Below are 15,643 nucleotides of genomic sequence, written 5' to 3' on the forward strand. Positions count from 1 at the left end.
TGTTGTTTTGAAATTAACCCATTTAACAAAGAGACCTAAAAAGACATGAAAAGACTGATATGATAATGACGTTTGTAACCTGACATGCTTTGATGGATTATTTGCAGGAAGAAAGACGTTCATTCCCTCCTTTGGGTATCAGGTGACTGACAGTAAGCAGAGCAAAATATGTTGATAAGCTGAGTAAAAGAGGAAAGAAATCTCTGACAAATCCAAATTAAGCCTTCATTTTGGATCATTTCTTAGCAGGTGACAGTTAAAAAAAAAAAAAAAAGCCTGATGCCCAAAAGCAGGAAACAGAAGAGAAATTTGTCTGAGATGAGGTCACCTTCAATGTTCCCATCCTATCAGAACCATGCATGAAGAACCAGAAGCGCAGGTGACACAGGCCGATGCTGGCAGGAAACGGACTCCTGGTTGTCACCTTGGCAACATCGCCCTCGTGCTGAATGGCTGAGTTTATATACAGGAAGTTCCCTCCACCACCTTTGGAGATAAACGCAGTACTTTACAATTGCAGAACATTTATGTAAGGCATGAGTAATATCTCAGTGCGATGAACGATGAAGCTGAAACGGCAAAGGAAAAGCCACAGCCAAACCCAGCTCAACCATCAAATTTCAGCTTTGCTGCAGGAAAGAAATCCAATAACCTTATTCTGCTGGTTCAAATATGCACGATATTTAGACGGAGGAAGGCTGTCGTTAAATGTATCCTGCAGCCAAAAGCTGCAGAGAGCTTCTTCAGCTCGGCTAGGCTTGGAGATGAGACAGCATGTGTGCGGTGCCAGAACAAAGTGGGAGTTTTCCACATGAGTTAAGGGGGATTTAAGGCCATCACAATCCACAGTGCACAAAAAAACCTGCTCACACCCACAACACAGATTCCGCTGCGGTGAATCAAATCATAAAAGTCAAAACAAAGTCTGTGCATCTATCCAGGCAGAGCTCGTTTTCCAAGAACGTGTACACGCATGTGCTCCATTACCTGATCCTATAACGACAGGATATTTGCAGAGTCATGCCTTTGTCCATGTGTTTTTAAGCTGTAAGATCACGAGTCCATCCAGCCCATCATTCATCCTTCCGATCAATAACCTCAAATGACCGATCAGGAATAGCAACCTAGTGACAGCCAGTACAAGGTGGAGTTACAGCTGCAACTCAGAAGACAACAGCTGGTTCATTGAGTGCACTGTCACCCATGAAAAATGCTGCTTTGTCCTCAGCATTATGGCTCTCATGTGGCATGCAGGGACAAAATAGCTGCTGTGTGTGTTTCTTTACCTCCTTACTTTCTCCTTAACAGTTTTCACCCGTGCGCTCCACTCATGCTGCTTGTCGTCCTCATTTCAAACTGGTCCGTCATCATTCAAGGCCTTAAATAAAAAGGGCGTGCTTGGAGAAGCCACTCGCTCATTTTCTCTACCCCTTACACAGCCTGAGACAGGAGTGAGCAATTGGTACAATTTTATGTTGCTCATGTCTTCAGAAACAATAGCTGCTAACTGTGCTGTAGCAGACAGATCTGTGGACGTGCACTCATGCACATCTGTGCACAAGGGGATGGAGGAGAGGGGAGAGTTCCAGTTTAATCTTGGAGAGATGCTAAAGTGTATATTTACCAGTTTACTCATATTTAAACTTGCTCACATACAGCAATAACTGATTTAATCCCTGGGTAACAGCATATCAGTACACAAGTTAATATTAATAGTAGATGCCTGAATACATAAATGCACTGAGTTGCTGAAATGTGATTGGCTGATTAGATATTTGCATTAATAAGCAGTCGAGCAGGTGTAGTCAACAAATGTATTTTGAGCTGGTGAGTTATTGATGCCTTGAAGTCTTACGGAAATTTTGATTAACATTGCTTCGCATAAATGTGGGTAATTGTTGCCAAAGTGTCGTTACCTTTCAATTAATCAGTTTAAAAAACAATATTTGAAGCAGCTTTGCTTCATATGATAAGCAGGAATGCTGTTAAGCTTAGTTTGACTCAGACTGATATTGATCAGGAAGTATTTTTAACCCTGCCTTCATGTCGGTGTCACACAGTCCTATTTTCCAGCTGTCAAGTTGTAATTACAAAGGCGCTGCCAGAGAGCTGAAAACATGGAGGGTGTCAGGAGAATGCAGATGTTGTCTGCTCCTAATTTTGAGAAATTGTTTGTTTTTTCTGCCAGTGTTATTAACAGGAACAAACTAGGAGGCTGGCAGAAGCATCCGATCCGAAGATTCTCATATTGTAATTCTGGGTATCATGTAAGTGACACAAGGATGGAGGATTTTTTCAGACAAAGCCAAACATGAGGAAAACAGAATAAAACTACCCCTCGGTGGGCTTTTCTATAGACTTTTTGGATAATTAAAGGAAATAAGTTCAGGGAAAATCAGTTTATGATACATTATTTGTTCAGTAAGATGATGCTCAAAAATTCTACTTTTATGAACCTCGACGCATAAATGGAACAACTTTTGTGTAGTTGGTTAGCGAGCGCCTTCTGTGGGTTACATAAAAGAACTTAAAAATACATTAGTGGAGTACTTCTATGTATTTTATGCCGTAAAACAACACATTGTGCTAATTTCAGACCTTATTGCAGCCAACCACCCAAAAAGCCATTATAAAAACCTTCGACTTACTTTGAGAAAAGGAAAGCAGAAGTAAAAGCACATTTTTCTTGTTGTGTATGGTCATATTTTTGGTAAGATTTTAGCAGAGAGCAGCTGCAGACCTTGGCTGTGGTCGGTGATAGGTCCAGCCCCTGGTGTCTCAGTACTGGAACCAATCCTCCAATCAAAGTCATCATCAGGGTCTTGAGAAAGTTGGCATCTCTCTTTCCACTGGTCTCCCTCCATGTTGAAGCTACAAGCACCTGGCGAGCTAATTATTTTGTCTGCCAGAAAGAAAGAAATTGAAAGATGAAAGGAAAGAGTTTGCAGTCCTGTTTCAAAGTTGTCCTTCTGCTCTCCAAGAAGGGACCTATTTATCATTTCTACTCACCGCAGTCAGCTTCGTCCGATTCATCAGCACAGTCGGCCTTGCCGTCGCACACCAGGTGGGACTCAATGCAGTGGCCGCTGCGACACACAAAATCTGTGGGCGCAGGACATTCAACGGCCTCCACAGTGGCTAAAACACACAGATAATTACAATGAATAATCATAATTTCTATTATTCCTCAACAATTTCATCCCCATTTTCTAATCCAGACAAATTAAATCTGACATGAAATAAAATGCTGTGATGAACAATTTATTAATAAAACACAGACTTCCTGTGCTCAGCACCAAAGAACAGCAGCGGAGAAGAAGGTAAACAAAAGCAGACAAAGGCCTGTCAGGGAAATCAAAGCCCCCTTCCTCCTGCACCGCCTTGTTTGAGATGGAACAGAGAGCAAGGAAAACAAATCAGGTGGATCACAGACAGCACACACACACATTAGCCACGTCTGTGCAGATGTGTGTGTGTGTGCGTGGTTAAACTTCAAAGGCAGCGACATTAAATGATGAGTGAAATGAGGAAAGAGTTGAATTTCATTCCGGGAGGTCAGTGGGGTTAAAACCCATCATATAATAAACTGAAAATCCATTTTAGCGAGCACTCAAAGTTGATGGAAGTTGTCTGTCTGTGTCATTTGGCTTTGGACAGACAATTTGTCTGCTTGTGTGTCTGCAGTCTGTTTTGATCTATGCCTCCGCTTAGATCTGCAGGTCAGTATTTATGTTCTCCTGTGTGTGTTTGTTTATACGTGTGCACTGGAGATGGAGATGGAAAAGAGTCGGCAGAGCAGGAAACATCCCCCCTGGTGCCCAGCCTTGTGCCAGGTCCTGTTTAATGTACAACATCTGTCTCAAACATAAATATCAAACGGCGTCTGTCAGCGACTGTCGTTCCAAAGACAATCAAACTCTCCTCTCGCTTCGAGACCCAACAGTTCTGCCTTTCTTTTTCTCTGAGTGTGCCGGCGGCAGAATCAATTTCATACTCCAAACTATCAGCTGGAAAGATCATAAAATAATTTCACAGCATAGTTATATCGCGCTTATGAAGCTTATTGGAAGAATACTTTGATAAAACGAAAGCAGAGAGGAAGGCTAGAGAGAAACTGAAAACAATTGAATCCACTTTGTGAAATTCAGGCTGAAATCTTTTTTAGTTTTTATTTTCTCAACCACTCTAACTGCTGGAATTATTTATTTTGTTGCATTAAGGCACCTGGGTTGGTGCGGGTTTACATCATGCATTGCTTTACTTTAATCTCACATTTACAAAGAGACTGATTCATGGGTCCAGCTTCTTTTAAAGGCGAGATTACGGCTATTCTCCAGACTTCAGCAAACATGAGCCGCTATGAACACAAAGTTAATAAAAGACATTTTCCTCATGCTTTTAAAAGTTTAGTTGAATTGAAGCTGCTTTTTAAATTTAAGAAGCAATAAGAAAGATTTGCACTGCCACTGTGCACAAAGCGACGGTAATATATGTGCAGGGGTTTGCCGAGCGCCAGCGAGCCTGTGATTACTTTACCAGGTGGTGAGATTTCCAGCTTTTGAAACTTTTCCTCTCCACTGCTCCTTTTTTTTAGGACAATGAAATTTAAAGACCCTTCCTATCTCCTCTGCTCACCTACGATAGTGCCTGCAGTGCGTTATTTATCATTTACCTTTGCTGGCTGCAATTCACAGTTAATTAGTAAATTACTTGTAAACTATACCATTGAAAACTGCAGATGCAGATACATGTACATAAATAATATGTGATATAAATACGCTGTCCAGCCCAACTAGATTTAACTAAGTAAAAAAAAGTAAGAGCCATTGATGACATACCCAAATCACTTCTCCAGGTCGCTTGTTTTAAGCTAAATGCTAACAGCAACATGCAATTTAAACATGCTAGAATTTGCTGGTTATCAGTCATTTTCCATATATCTGCCAAAAGCATCTTTAAAAAAAAATTGCACGTTCATAATTGTACGCAGGCATTTAATTGACATAACTAATTTTTACATCACTATAACTTTTACATTTTTATTAAAGTCCACAAATGCTTTGATGCTGGTTCAACCCATTTTAAATTAGTGTTCAAAAGCGTTATATAATCAATAGCTTTTTAAAAATGTACATTTAAAAATGACATGTAATCATAATAATATTGAACAAACAATCGTTTGGAGCAAAACCATCAGTGACAAAATGAGCAGTAATAGAAATGCTAGTAATATTGTCATTAATCTCCCCAGGTGTATGAAACATGGGCTTATAGTGACCCAATTTCACCTGAAATTTGCCTTCATAGTGCTTTCATAATTATTTTATTGTAGTCCAGTCTATATGCAAAACTTGTTGTGTACTGTTTGTGCATGCTACCTACTTGGGGCACAGTCTATGTACTCCAGGTCATCTAAGGCCGCTCCACCGCTCACGTCCTTTAGGCGCACCACCTCAAATATGACTTCAAAGTTCCTGAGCTTCCTCAGGGGGATCTCTGCTCGGTTCCACTTATTGCCCTGATGTCCCGTTTGATTCCACACCTCCTTTAAATTATTCTCCATCTGTGGAGAAGAGCAGCGATGAACAAAAAGAGGCTCATGTGGTAGCATTTCACATACTATGGTGCTGCAGTCTCATTTCAAAGAGCTACAGCAGTCATTACTGTCAGAATTTTTTTTTCAAGCTTTAAGCCTCATGTCGAGAGTGAAGAACTTCTTGGTCAAAACGTGCTGAATCAGATATGTGGACAGAGTGCTGCTGCTGAGAAAAAGGGAATGGCATCTAAGAGAAGTCATTAAACTCTCATTAGCATTAGCATAACATTGTAGTAACAATTCCCCTGCCTTGAGACCTGCGGCTCACATTTAAACCCTGCTTTCTGAGTATAGTAATAGATTTCTCTCATGTCACATATGGAACATATTAAAAGACAAACTGACGTGTATTCCTCTGTAAGCCCACTATGCCTTTTCCCATGGTACTTGCCAGGCACTAAATCATGACTAATACAGCTTGGAAACAGCAAATTTGACTTTGGGTTTAGTGGACGTGCCTTTTGACGAGCCGGCATCTCATCGCTGGTTTTTATTGTCATGTCAAAAGCATCAATGGGACTTTTATAAAGCTCTCTCACTTCATATTAAAATACTTTGGGCATAAGAGTAACAGGATCTAGCGAGGTGATGGTGAAGGTAGTAGAAAATGCAATGGAATTTTAACAATAGTGTAGTTCAGATAAGATAAAACAGAACCGTACTCTACATATACCGATTTTAAAAAGTAATGCTGAATGTTAGATGAAGTGGATTAAAGAAAAAACAAAACTCGAGAAACTAAAGAATAAATATATCAAGACAAAAAGTATCAACAAGAGTACAATGTCAAAGTAAAGTCTTCAAATTGTTGTTGCATGCTCCGGTCAAGCCAACAAAGACAAATAAAGTAACTAAGTATAATTAAAGATGAGTAAAAAAAAAAATCCTGAGAAATTAAAACTCGGCATGAATGTTTGGGATTATTTAAAGATTTCTCACCTAGATTATGTAATAAAAAGATAGAACTACCTGAAGTCTTTGGGCTCATTAACTGTGGGGACGATGGTCCTGTGATGGTTAAGAAAGAAGTGTGATCCGTGTTCAGCCTGAAAAAATGTTTACTTAAATAGAAGCGGTGGTGCATAAAACACTGTGTTTTGCTACTGTATACAATGTTGTACTTATGACAGATGATCCACGTCAGTAAAGTACTGCAGATCATTTCCTGAATTTGTTCATCTAATGTGATCCTCGTCTTTGCTCAAACACGAAACCCTTAAAGCTGAAAACCTTCCCATAAAATATCTGCATCTGTATGTCGCTTGTGGAAGATTTTCTTTTTATTTGAGTATTTCATTTGAGGATGAATGGTTACATTGTTGCTCCTTGTTTAGCCAAAGGGGATGAAACAAATCCCTGACTGCATGTCTAACCAGCCCCACTCGATTTTAGCTGAAACCTTTTCTGTTTTCAATAACGGGACCAGAATGAAGCAAAACAGACTGCTTAGCAGAACGCTTCTGTGGGCTAGCAAGACAAAAATGACATGCTTGGTTTATCAGAAATGTTTTCAAACTGTGTAACGTCATCAGGGATGTGGTATAAGTGTTTAGGTTGGCAACAGCGTGTCTGAATAACTCGCCCATCTACAATAAATAGCAGCACATGGCCACTTTTAAAACTTTTTTATTGAAAGAATGTGGAACCGCTTGGAGTTGGTGTAGCTGAAGAGTCTCTGATGGGGTTAGATCTGCAAAAGCATTGAGCCAAGAATAAGAATGAAGTGTAAGAAATGGCAGCTAATTGTTGGCAAACTGAGCCAGTATGGATCAAGACTGACTTTGTACAACTTTTAAGAAAAATACCCAAACATCTATAAGGTACTGAGCAAAACTTATACAGCAGCACTTCTCCAGACCTTCCGAAGGTCTTTCAAAGTTTCTCTTTTTCTTTGATCTACTTTTTTACTCCTTTTCTGTCCAGTCCTTGAACCTCCCCAAGGTCATGGTGAAGAGAGAGCTAAGTGTAAAAGCGAAGCTCTCAATTTACCGGTCGATCTACATCCCTACCCTCACCTATGGTAGTGACCGAAAGAACGAGATCGTGGATAAAAGCGGCAGAAATGAGCTTCCTCCGAAGGGTGGCTGGACTCTCCCTCAGAGATAGGGTGAGAAGTTCAGCCATCTGGGAGGGGCTCAGAGTAGAGCCACTGCTCCTTCACATCAAAAGGAGCCAGCTGAGGTTGGAAAGGCCTTGGTGTTCCCCTGGAGAAGCTGGAGGAGGTGGCTGGGGAGAGGGAGGTCTGGGCTTCTCTGCTTAGGCTGCTGCCCCCACGACCCGGCCCCGGATAAACGGAAGAAGATGGATGGATGGATGTTTTTTATTTGTTTGTTGAGCCACTTAACACTGACCTGATGAATCATTTAAAGGGATGAACCAGTATTATGTATATACAACTTAGCAAAGAACCAATTTTTGGTATTTTTAGGCACTTTGTTACAGCAACCATGAAAACATATAATTAGTTTTCTTTATTTTTCAGCTAAATCTTTGAAAAATACCAAAAATAAGCCAGTTTGGAATAGATAAAATTTTATTTTTCACCAACAAGATGAATCCAGAAGAGCTGTTAGTCATTGGCTATATTAGGACACACTACACACCATGAAGAATACAGTCCTTGAATAAATGGTTCCCATTTTCCTAGAAAAATTTATATATATCTATATCTCTATATATGTATCTATCTACCTCTCTATCTCTCTATGTATATATATGTATATATAAAGCCTTTTGCATAGTATTGTATATTCTGCTTTGTTCTGCCTCTAGGATATCAGTTATAGTTGCAACTCAATCTTAGGTTCAGGTCAGTACGGAGAAGAGCATTAATGGGGGTGCATATAGATTTAACTACCTATTCTGCAGAAGCTCATGAGTCTGATATTAATACTGCTGTAGCTCTAATAATTTATGACGGCTTCCTCGTCCTCTGCTCTTTGTAAAGGTGATGGGAAAACTGCAGGTCTATAGCGTCACATAATTATTCAGTTTTAAGGGCAGTGCTGCAGTGGGGAATGAGTCGCAGGAGTGTGAAATAAACACCACCCCTAACAAAATAAAGCAGCAAACATGCTGCACTTGAGGTGGCAATATGTGACCAGAGGCTCGACTGCAGTGAAAGGAAACCTGGTGTAATATACTCAAACGCAGAGGACAAGCAATGTCACTTTCTACTCTGCGGTTGGAAAGCCTATTAAAATGCACCCTTGGGTGAGGCTTGCACAGACTGTCTTCTCTCTTTATGCCAGTGAAGCCCTGGCTTGAAATAATCTTGTTACTGTGAGAGTAGAGCGTACATTAATAGGCAGCGTTGCAGCAGGACTTATCCAGATTTATGCCACGGAGTAAAGGCCCAATCCATAAAAGCAGCCAGAGAGCGAGTGACGAGCGTGCGTTACAGGCATACGTAGCTCACATTTGATGCCTGGGTGGCATATCAGTCGAGGCATTTATTCGATCAATTTGAAGCTTCATTTCCTGAGCTTGCAGACAAGGCAGCGCAAGCCGCCAATTCGGTTTGCTCAAAGTGAAGAGAGGATATACATTTGCATAATTTCTTTTTATTATCCCTCAGTAAAAGTCAGGATGCAAGAAACAGAAGAAAGAAACAAAGTTGTGCTCGCAACAAAAAGCTTCTTTTATTGAAACTGTGAAATCCTTGACGTCTTAACCGTATACTGAATGTTCCACAAAACTAAAATCCAATTTGTATTCATGGCTTTTTCATTTTATGAAACTGCTGGCAGCTGGTAGGCTGACTCAAAGTGCATCAGTCAGTAAGGCAAACAAACAGCCTATTATGAAAAATACACGGCAGGGAAAGTAAAATATTTCTTCCATGAAAAGAGGACGAGTTCATCTCTCCAAGATGAAACTTTTATACTGCTGAGACAGCCAAGGAAATGGGGTATAACGAAAAATACGAATTACATTATTTTCCTTTGTTAGCATAGTCCCATTTCTGTTTTAATTCTGTTCCAGACTTTTTTTCACCAAACTTTAATTGCCCCATCTCATCCCTGACCCCTCAAAAAGTTGCAAATGTTTAAACTTTAAAGTTGCACAAGGCAAAAATTAAGAAAAAAAGGCCCGACTTTGTAAACAGGGGACTCTCCTTCTGTAGTTTCTATCTCCCTCTAAGCCCCGCCCACTAGGAAGTGGCTAAGGTCAGTGTTACCACCGGTAGCACGAGGCAATACCTGGACCCTACATAGGTTGCACAGCTAGGCCAACTCCTCCAGGACTGCACATCAACATGTGTCATTGCCAAAAGGTTTTTTGTATTTCCCAGTTCAGTCTGAGAAGCATGGAGACAAGCGGTTACTACAGGTCTGTATAGGCCAATTAGAGGGACTGTTATCTGCTTCATTGTGCAAGAAAGAACAGGATGAGCACTGCTAAAGCTATAGAATGACCTCCACCAGGCCACTGGTGTGATTGCCTTTGACCAAACAATGAGAAACAGAGGTGCACACAGACCTCTACACCCTAACTGCAATTAGATATCAGGATAAAATGCTTGAGCAACTCTGGGACATTATATATTTCAGTCCTTCCGATACTGCCAGGTTGCACCTCCGACTGTCCAGGAGATCAGTGATGCCCTGGTCCTATCTCGGAGGAGATCCTCTAGGACATCATCCATCATCTCATAGGAGAATGCATGTATACATACATACATAAATGGATGTAGACACATTAGAAGGAGTGTTGCTGGAAGTTTGAAGATTGGCAGGTACATTAATGCTACTTAACTCACTCTTACACCCCATCTTTATTCAGTTTGCTCTGCTGCTGAGGACAGACACTTCATTAGTGTGATGACTAATGACTAAAAGAAGCAGTTCACACGGCTGGTGATATAAATAGAGCCGCCTGTTGAGCCCCTTGTGAACTTCATGGGATGGGGGGAGGTTTGCCATGTAAATACAATCCCCTCCCTTTCACTCTTATTATCATAAGCTTTTTTGTTGTTCAGTCACCCTTTAAAGATGCATAGTATACACTATATTTACACTGTGATGCTTGCAGAGACTGTGAGCGTGTTTGTGTGTTTTTATTGCCCTGCCTGTGCAAATGTGTGTGCATGCTAGTATTTATGTAGCTGCAACATCCGGACTATAAAAGTGCTCTAATGTTGTAAATTATAGCACAAACCAATAATCTGTAAGTGCTTATGTCTTTGAACCCTCTAGGTCATACATGTACTTATCATCATTTATGTGTCATAGGAAGCTATAGCCACATAACACTTGAGGCATTTTGGTTTTATCTGCCTGTCTCTCTCCCTCACACACACAGAGACACCCACCAACACACAAACACACACAGAGGGCCTCTGAACTCTCCACCCACTACGTCTGTGTCTCTAAGTGTAAATGAGTCCAGCACCTCATTTTAAAGCACAGAGCTGACCTTCTTTAAAAGGCCAAATTTTACATTTTCAACCCATATGTGAAAGAGGGTGCACATTTAAAAATAGTCCACATGCATTTATCATCTCCTGCCTCTCGGAGAGCCTCATAATCAATCCAACAGCCGGCTGGATGACTGGGGGACTGGGCAAATCCCATCATGATAGCAGTATCCAGTCTACAGCAGGCTTTAATGTACAATCAATAGCAAAGACTATTTATCTAATGATTGAGACAAAAACAGCATCAGTAAGTGTAACGTGTCCATCCAAGCATGTGATCAGTGAATGAGTAACATAACGAGGTTGTTTTTTTTGTTAATGTGCAGCCACAATCATTCAATGTGTTTTAGTTTTTGTTCACAAATGAAGAACAATGAAACAAACAGCAAGGGATAAAAGTAGGTTTTTAAAATTACCATTAGAAAGAACTATATAGAAACAACAGGCACACATACACAATATACACAAATTTCACCACATTCCCATAGGGTCTTAGCAGTGTTTTTTATTTTCTAAAGACACCTCAAATGTGTTTGTATGTTTATATTTTTATAATTAAAAGTTAAAGTAGCAGAAACATGTCAGAGACAGGCATAAGCCACAGTTTGCTTTTCTTCTGTTTCTCTCTTCATGTTTCTTGTGTTTTGTTTTTCCCGTTGCTGATGTTGTTTACCCCTGCCTGAGTTTTTAATTGTTTCCTCTACGTGTTTCCTCTGCGTATGTATTCCAGTATTGTGCCATTTTTTTGGCAGTCATTTCCTGTTTTATTTGTGTAATCACTTTCCCTGTGCGTATTAGGGTGTTTTATTCCTCTTTCTGGTGCTCTTGCGATTGCCTGCTCTTGTTCCTTATTACCCTGCTCTCTGGAGTGTGTAATTTTTTTCAGGGCTTCGTAGTTGCTCTGGTTCAGTTATTGCTCCCATTAGATGGCTTTTCTCTTTGGATGTTTTGTTTGGTTGGGTATTTTTTTTTATTTTTTTTTGCTTTGCTTTCTTTCTTTCAGCTTCCTACCAAAATCTGTCTGCCATGTGTGTTTGAATGTGGATCCTCCTTGAAATGAACAGCCTTTTATTTTGCATGAGCAATGATATGTAAATGTTTGAAAAAGGAGGTACTACAAATAAATAACTAAATACATTTATATTAGCATTTTTGTTGCAGATGGCATAAAAAGTTCCTGAAGTGCCACACATGCAGAAAAATGATCTGCTACACCTTCCTGCAGAGGAATGAATCTTGTCAAGCACAGCAGCAGCACCTTCTGCTTGAGTCATACCTGATAAAGTGAAATAAAGTTTAGAGTAAATAGACTAGAGGATGGAGGCCAAACCCACCAGAGTTTATATGGCAGAAAAGTCCAAATAGAAATTTTAATCCCTCAGAATCAGCCATGTGTACAGAAACTTGATGGGTAAGAAGAACTGCAAGCTGCCAAAGAGAGAATCTTCCCAGATGCTCAGAACCAACTACAACCTCCCTCTATAGATCAAACACCTCCTGTCTTTTTTACAAATACAGACACCACGATACAGCTGCACTAATTTGATGTCATTTCTGTCTATATGCAGATGCATTACCTTGATCAGAAGCCGGATGCTTCCCGAGGCCTTGTGGGAAATGTAGTACCAGAAGGAGAGCTTGCAGATGGCGCTAGACTCTTTCCACACAGAGCTTCTAATATGAGCTTTATCGCCTTTCAGTCCCACTGGTGTTGCTTCCAAATAGACAAAATGCCCTAAAGGGAGAGAAATGAGGGAAAGTGATGAAGGAGAAAGACACTGAGCCAGCAAGTGAGCACAGAGGTTGAAAACTATCTCTGCACTGGTGGCTCTGACAAATCACATGAAGGTCACAAAACGTGTTGGGGGAAGGAGGGCCAAGAGTTACGGGGTAATCTCTGACACATCTTCTAATGTCTCACTGCCTTTGGCACAGGGGAGCACTCAAACTTTTTCAGCCAAGTAGAGAAAGGAGAAAGTAGGAAAATGAATGAATGAGAAATAAAGAAAGTGTATCTTCTTTGCACTCAGCATTAGCGACATTAATAATAATAATCTTACATCGGGTTTTTTTGTAGTCTATGGCTTTTGTATCGCTGTTACTGAATATTTTAAACACACTTAAAGTTTAGATATAATTCTTCTGATTTTCATGGAATCAAACTCAATTTTTTATGGTCTACATTTTTCAGCAGAATATTAAGATTCAGTCGACCACCAGTCGGTTTTAAGTTGGCTTTTCAAGAAATGATGCAGCATGTAATCTGGTGTTCCCACAGCTAGATCAGAACTGTATTAAGACTTTCACTGTGAAGCACTTAGTGGGAATGTAATATATTTCTCACCACAGTTTGCAATAAACATGAATGCCTCTGCAAGACATCCTCATTTTTGGTGTTTTTGCAGATAACAAAGTAATGGGAGAAGAAGCCACAGCAGGGTATTCTTCTTCTCCTCCTCCTCCTCCTCCTCCTCGTCCTCTGTAACAAACTCCCTTTTCTCTGCTCTGTTGTTGTCTGGTTACGGCTGTTATTGCTGACTGACTTCTTTATTAGAACATTATTTGTCTGGCTGCACAGTAAACTGACTCAGAAAAAGCTTTTTGTTTTGTTTCTTCACAGAAAAGCTGTTTAGCAAGTGTTTCCTGTAGTATTTACCCACACTTGCTGTGACTGTTATTCTGTTTGGCAAGGTTTGAAATGATTTATTAAAGCAACAGATATGTCTCTGAGCTCATCACTCCCTGCACATATCTTACACATAGAAATTGGAGAGTGATGGGAAAAGTTGCCCCCAGAGCTTGCAGGAGGATGCTGGCGATGCAGGACAGGAGCGCTGACATGCCAAAGAGAGGGAGATGGGAAATCGGCAGATGTTAAATCCTAATTTGAGGGTGTGTTTGGTAAATGACATGAGGAAAGTGCGGCATGTTACGTGTGCATGACACAGCACGCACGGGGGTCAGCCAGCAAGCTAGCAGACTTAGCTTCAACAGCAGCTCGTGTCACATTTGAAATCTTTTGCACATCCTTAAGAGCAAATGGGTGTGGACATGAGACCTCTGACGGGAGTGTCCTGCAGTCACTGTAATGTTTGCAGCACATCTTTTGGGTTAAGTTTGTTTGGGGATGTGACCTCCATGCAGGGACATGCAGAGGGGGGGGCTAGAGGGGCTTGAGCACCCGCCCCTTTCCTGATGAGTGCCCAAAGTGCCCTTTTGTTGAGGCAACTTTAAAAAAAATTTTATTAATTTTTTTATGTGTGTGTGCGTGCGGAGTCCTGTCTGTGCCCCTCAACAATAATATTTAACTATTAATCACAGTTTTGCTAAATAAAAGGATCTGGCTTGCATCAGTCACATGATCACTATTAACCAATGATCGCCCTCGACGGCAGAACGCGCTGGTTACGAGCCGGGAACGAGCTCACAAAGAGCACGCGCATTTTTTGCGGTCCGGAGCTGTAGGAGAAACACAAGTTAACTCAGAGACACAGACTGATGCGACACAACCAGTAAGTAGGTGTACAGCGTACACTGTAGTGTGTAGCACCCAGGAGTATTAGCTTATTACGTACACGTTGGTAAGTTGTCTTGTTGCAACTGACGAACTGAAACAAATGAGCGTGCTGTGTGTGCAACAGCGCGACAAACATTACCTGTCCTTTTATTAACTGCACAAGTAGTGCTGGTCATAGCTGCTGGCTACCTGTGTAAGGCTGTCATGGGTCTGTAGCTCTGTCACCGTTTTAGGGAACATATTTAGTTTTAAAGTATTTAGAACATATTTAGTTTTAAAGTAAGTTTCTGGGCTTTTCCTGCCTTTCTGGAGGGATTATATTTCACTAAAAAATGATCTAATATGCATGTCCACATAATAATTATTATAATTATAATATATTAAAAAACACAAGCTGTATTTTAAAAAACATACATTAAGAAGCAGATTATATTAGATTTATATTTTAAATAAGACAAAAGTTGGATTTTACAGCAGTAAGATTATTGTATCTCTACAGTTTAAACATGTAATAAGCTTTGCCCTGCACAGAGTGGATAGTGAAACAAATGGAATCATCATAAATACATTATTTCATATTTATTACTTCCCCCTCCTCATTGCTTTATTATTGTAGCTCTAGTAATGAATAATAATGTAAGGATTCTGGATCAGCACCATGATGCCCATAGTATATACAGTATTCTGAAGAAGGTCTAAAATGTCACTGTGTGTGCATGTGTGTGTTTTATTTAGCTGGATTTAAAAAAAATATTACTCATGATATAACATTGTGCAGACATGGCTGGTAAGGACATGAGGAGGAAACAGTAGGCGCTGTATGAGGCTACTAAAGGCAGGGCTATAACATTTTTCTGTCATCATTTTATTATAGATTAAGTGCAAGAGTTGTTAGGTGTGGATAATTAGATTATAGTTTATTGCAATAGCAAGTTGTGCCTTGTTCTCAGATGGACAGCAAGTGGAGAGTGATATATGAAATGATGGGAAGGAAGGAAGAAGAGAAACAAAGAGTGATTCACAGGCAGAGCCGAGTTTATGTCACAGTTTTTTGTTGCCTTATGGTTCCAAGCGCTGTCACCAATCTTTGCATTTTGTTATTATCTCATGA

At 40.3% G+C, this 15,643-nt stretch overlaps 1 protein-coding gene across 1 annotated transcript in view; it reads right to left on the reverse strand.

The window, feature by feature from the left end:
• Positions 1 to 15,643, reverse strand: part of malrd1 (MAM and LDL receptor class A domain containing 1) — an 81,588-nt gene that overhangs the window by 12,702 nt on the left and 53,243 nt on the right. Inside the window, exons 20-24 of the mRNA XM_085362193.1 lie at positions 12,593 to 12,750; positions 5,383 to 5,563; positions 3,010 to 3,138; positions 2,741 to 2,902; positions 329 to 486 (exon numbers count right to left, since the gene is read on the reverse strand). Of these exons, the coding sequence (XP_085218319.1) occupies positions 329 to 486; positions 2,741 to 2,902; positions 3,010 to 3,138; positions 5,383 to 5,563; positions 12,593 to 12,750 (788 nt within the window). The remainder of the gene's footprint in view (positions 1 to 328; positions 487 to 2,740; positions 2,903 to 3,009; positions 3,139 to 5,382; positions 5,564 to 12,592; positions 12,751 to 15,643) is intronic.

Source organism: Diplotaxodon limnothrissa, linkage group LG9 (genome assembly GCF_057381915.1).
Source record: "Diplotaxodon limnothrissa isolate DT_005_m linkage group LG9, D_limnothrissa_male_GT1.1, whole genome shotgun sequence".
NCBI classification, from domain to species: domain Eukaryota; kingdom Metazoa; phylum Chordata; class Actinopteri; order Cichliformes; family Cichlidae; genus Diplotaxodon; species Diplotaxodon limnothrissa.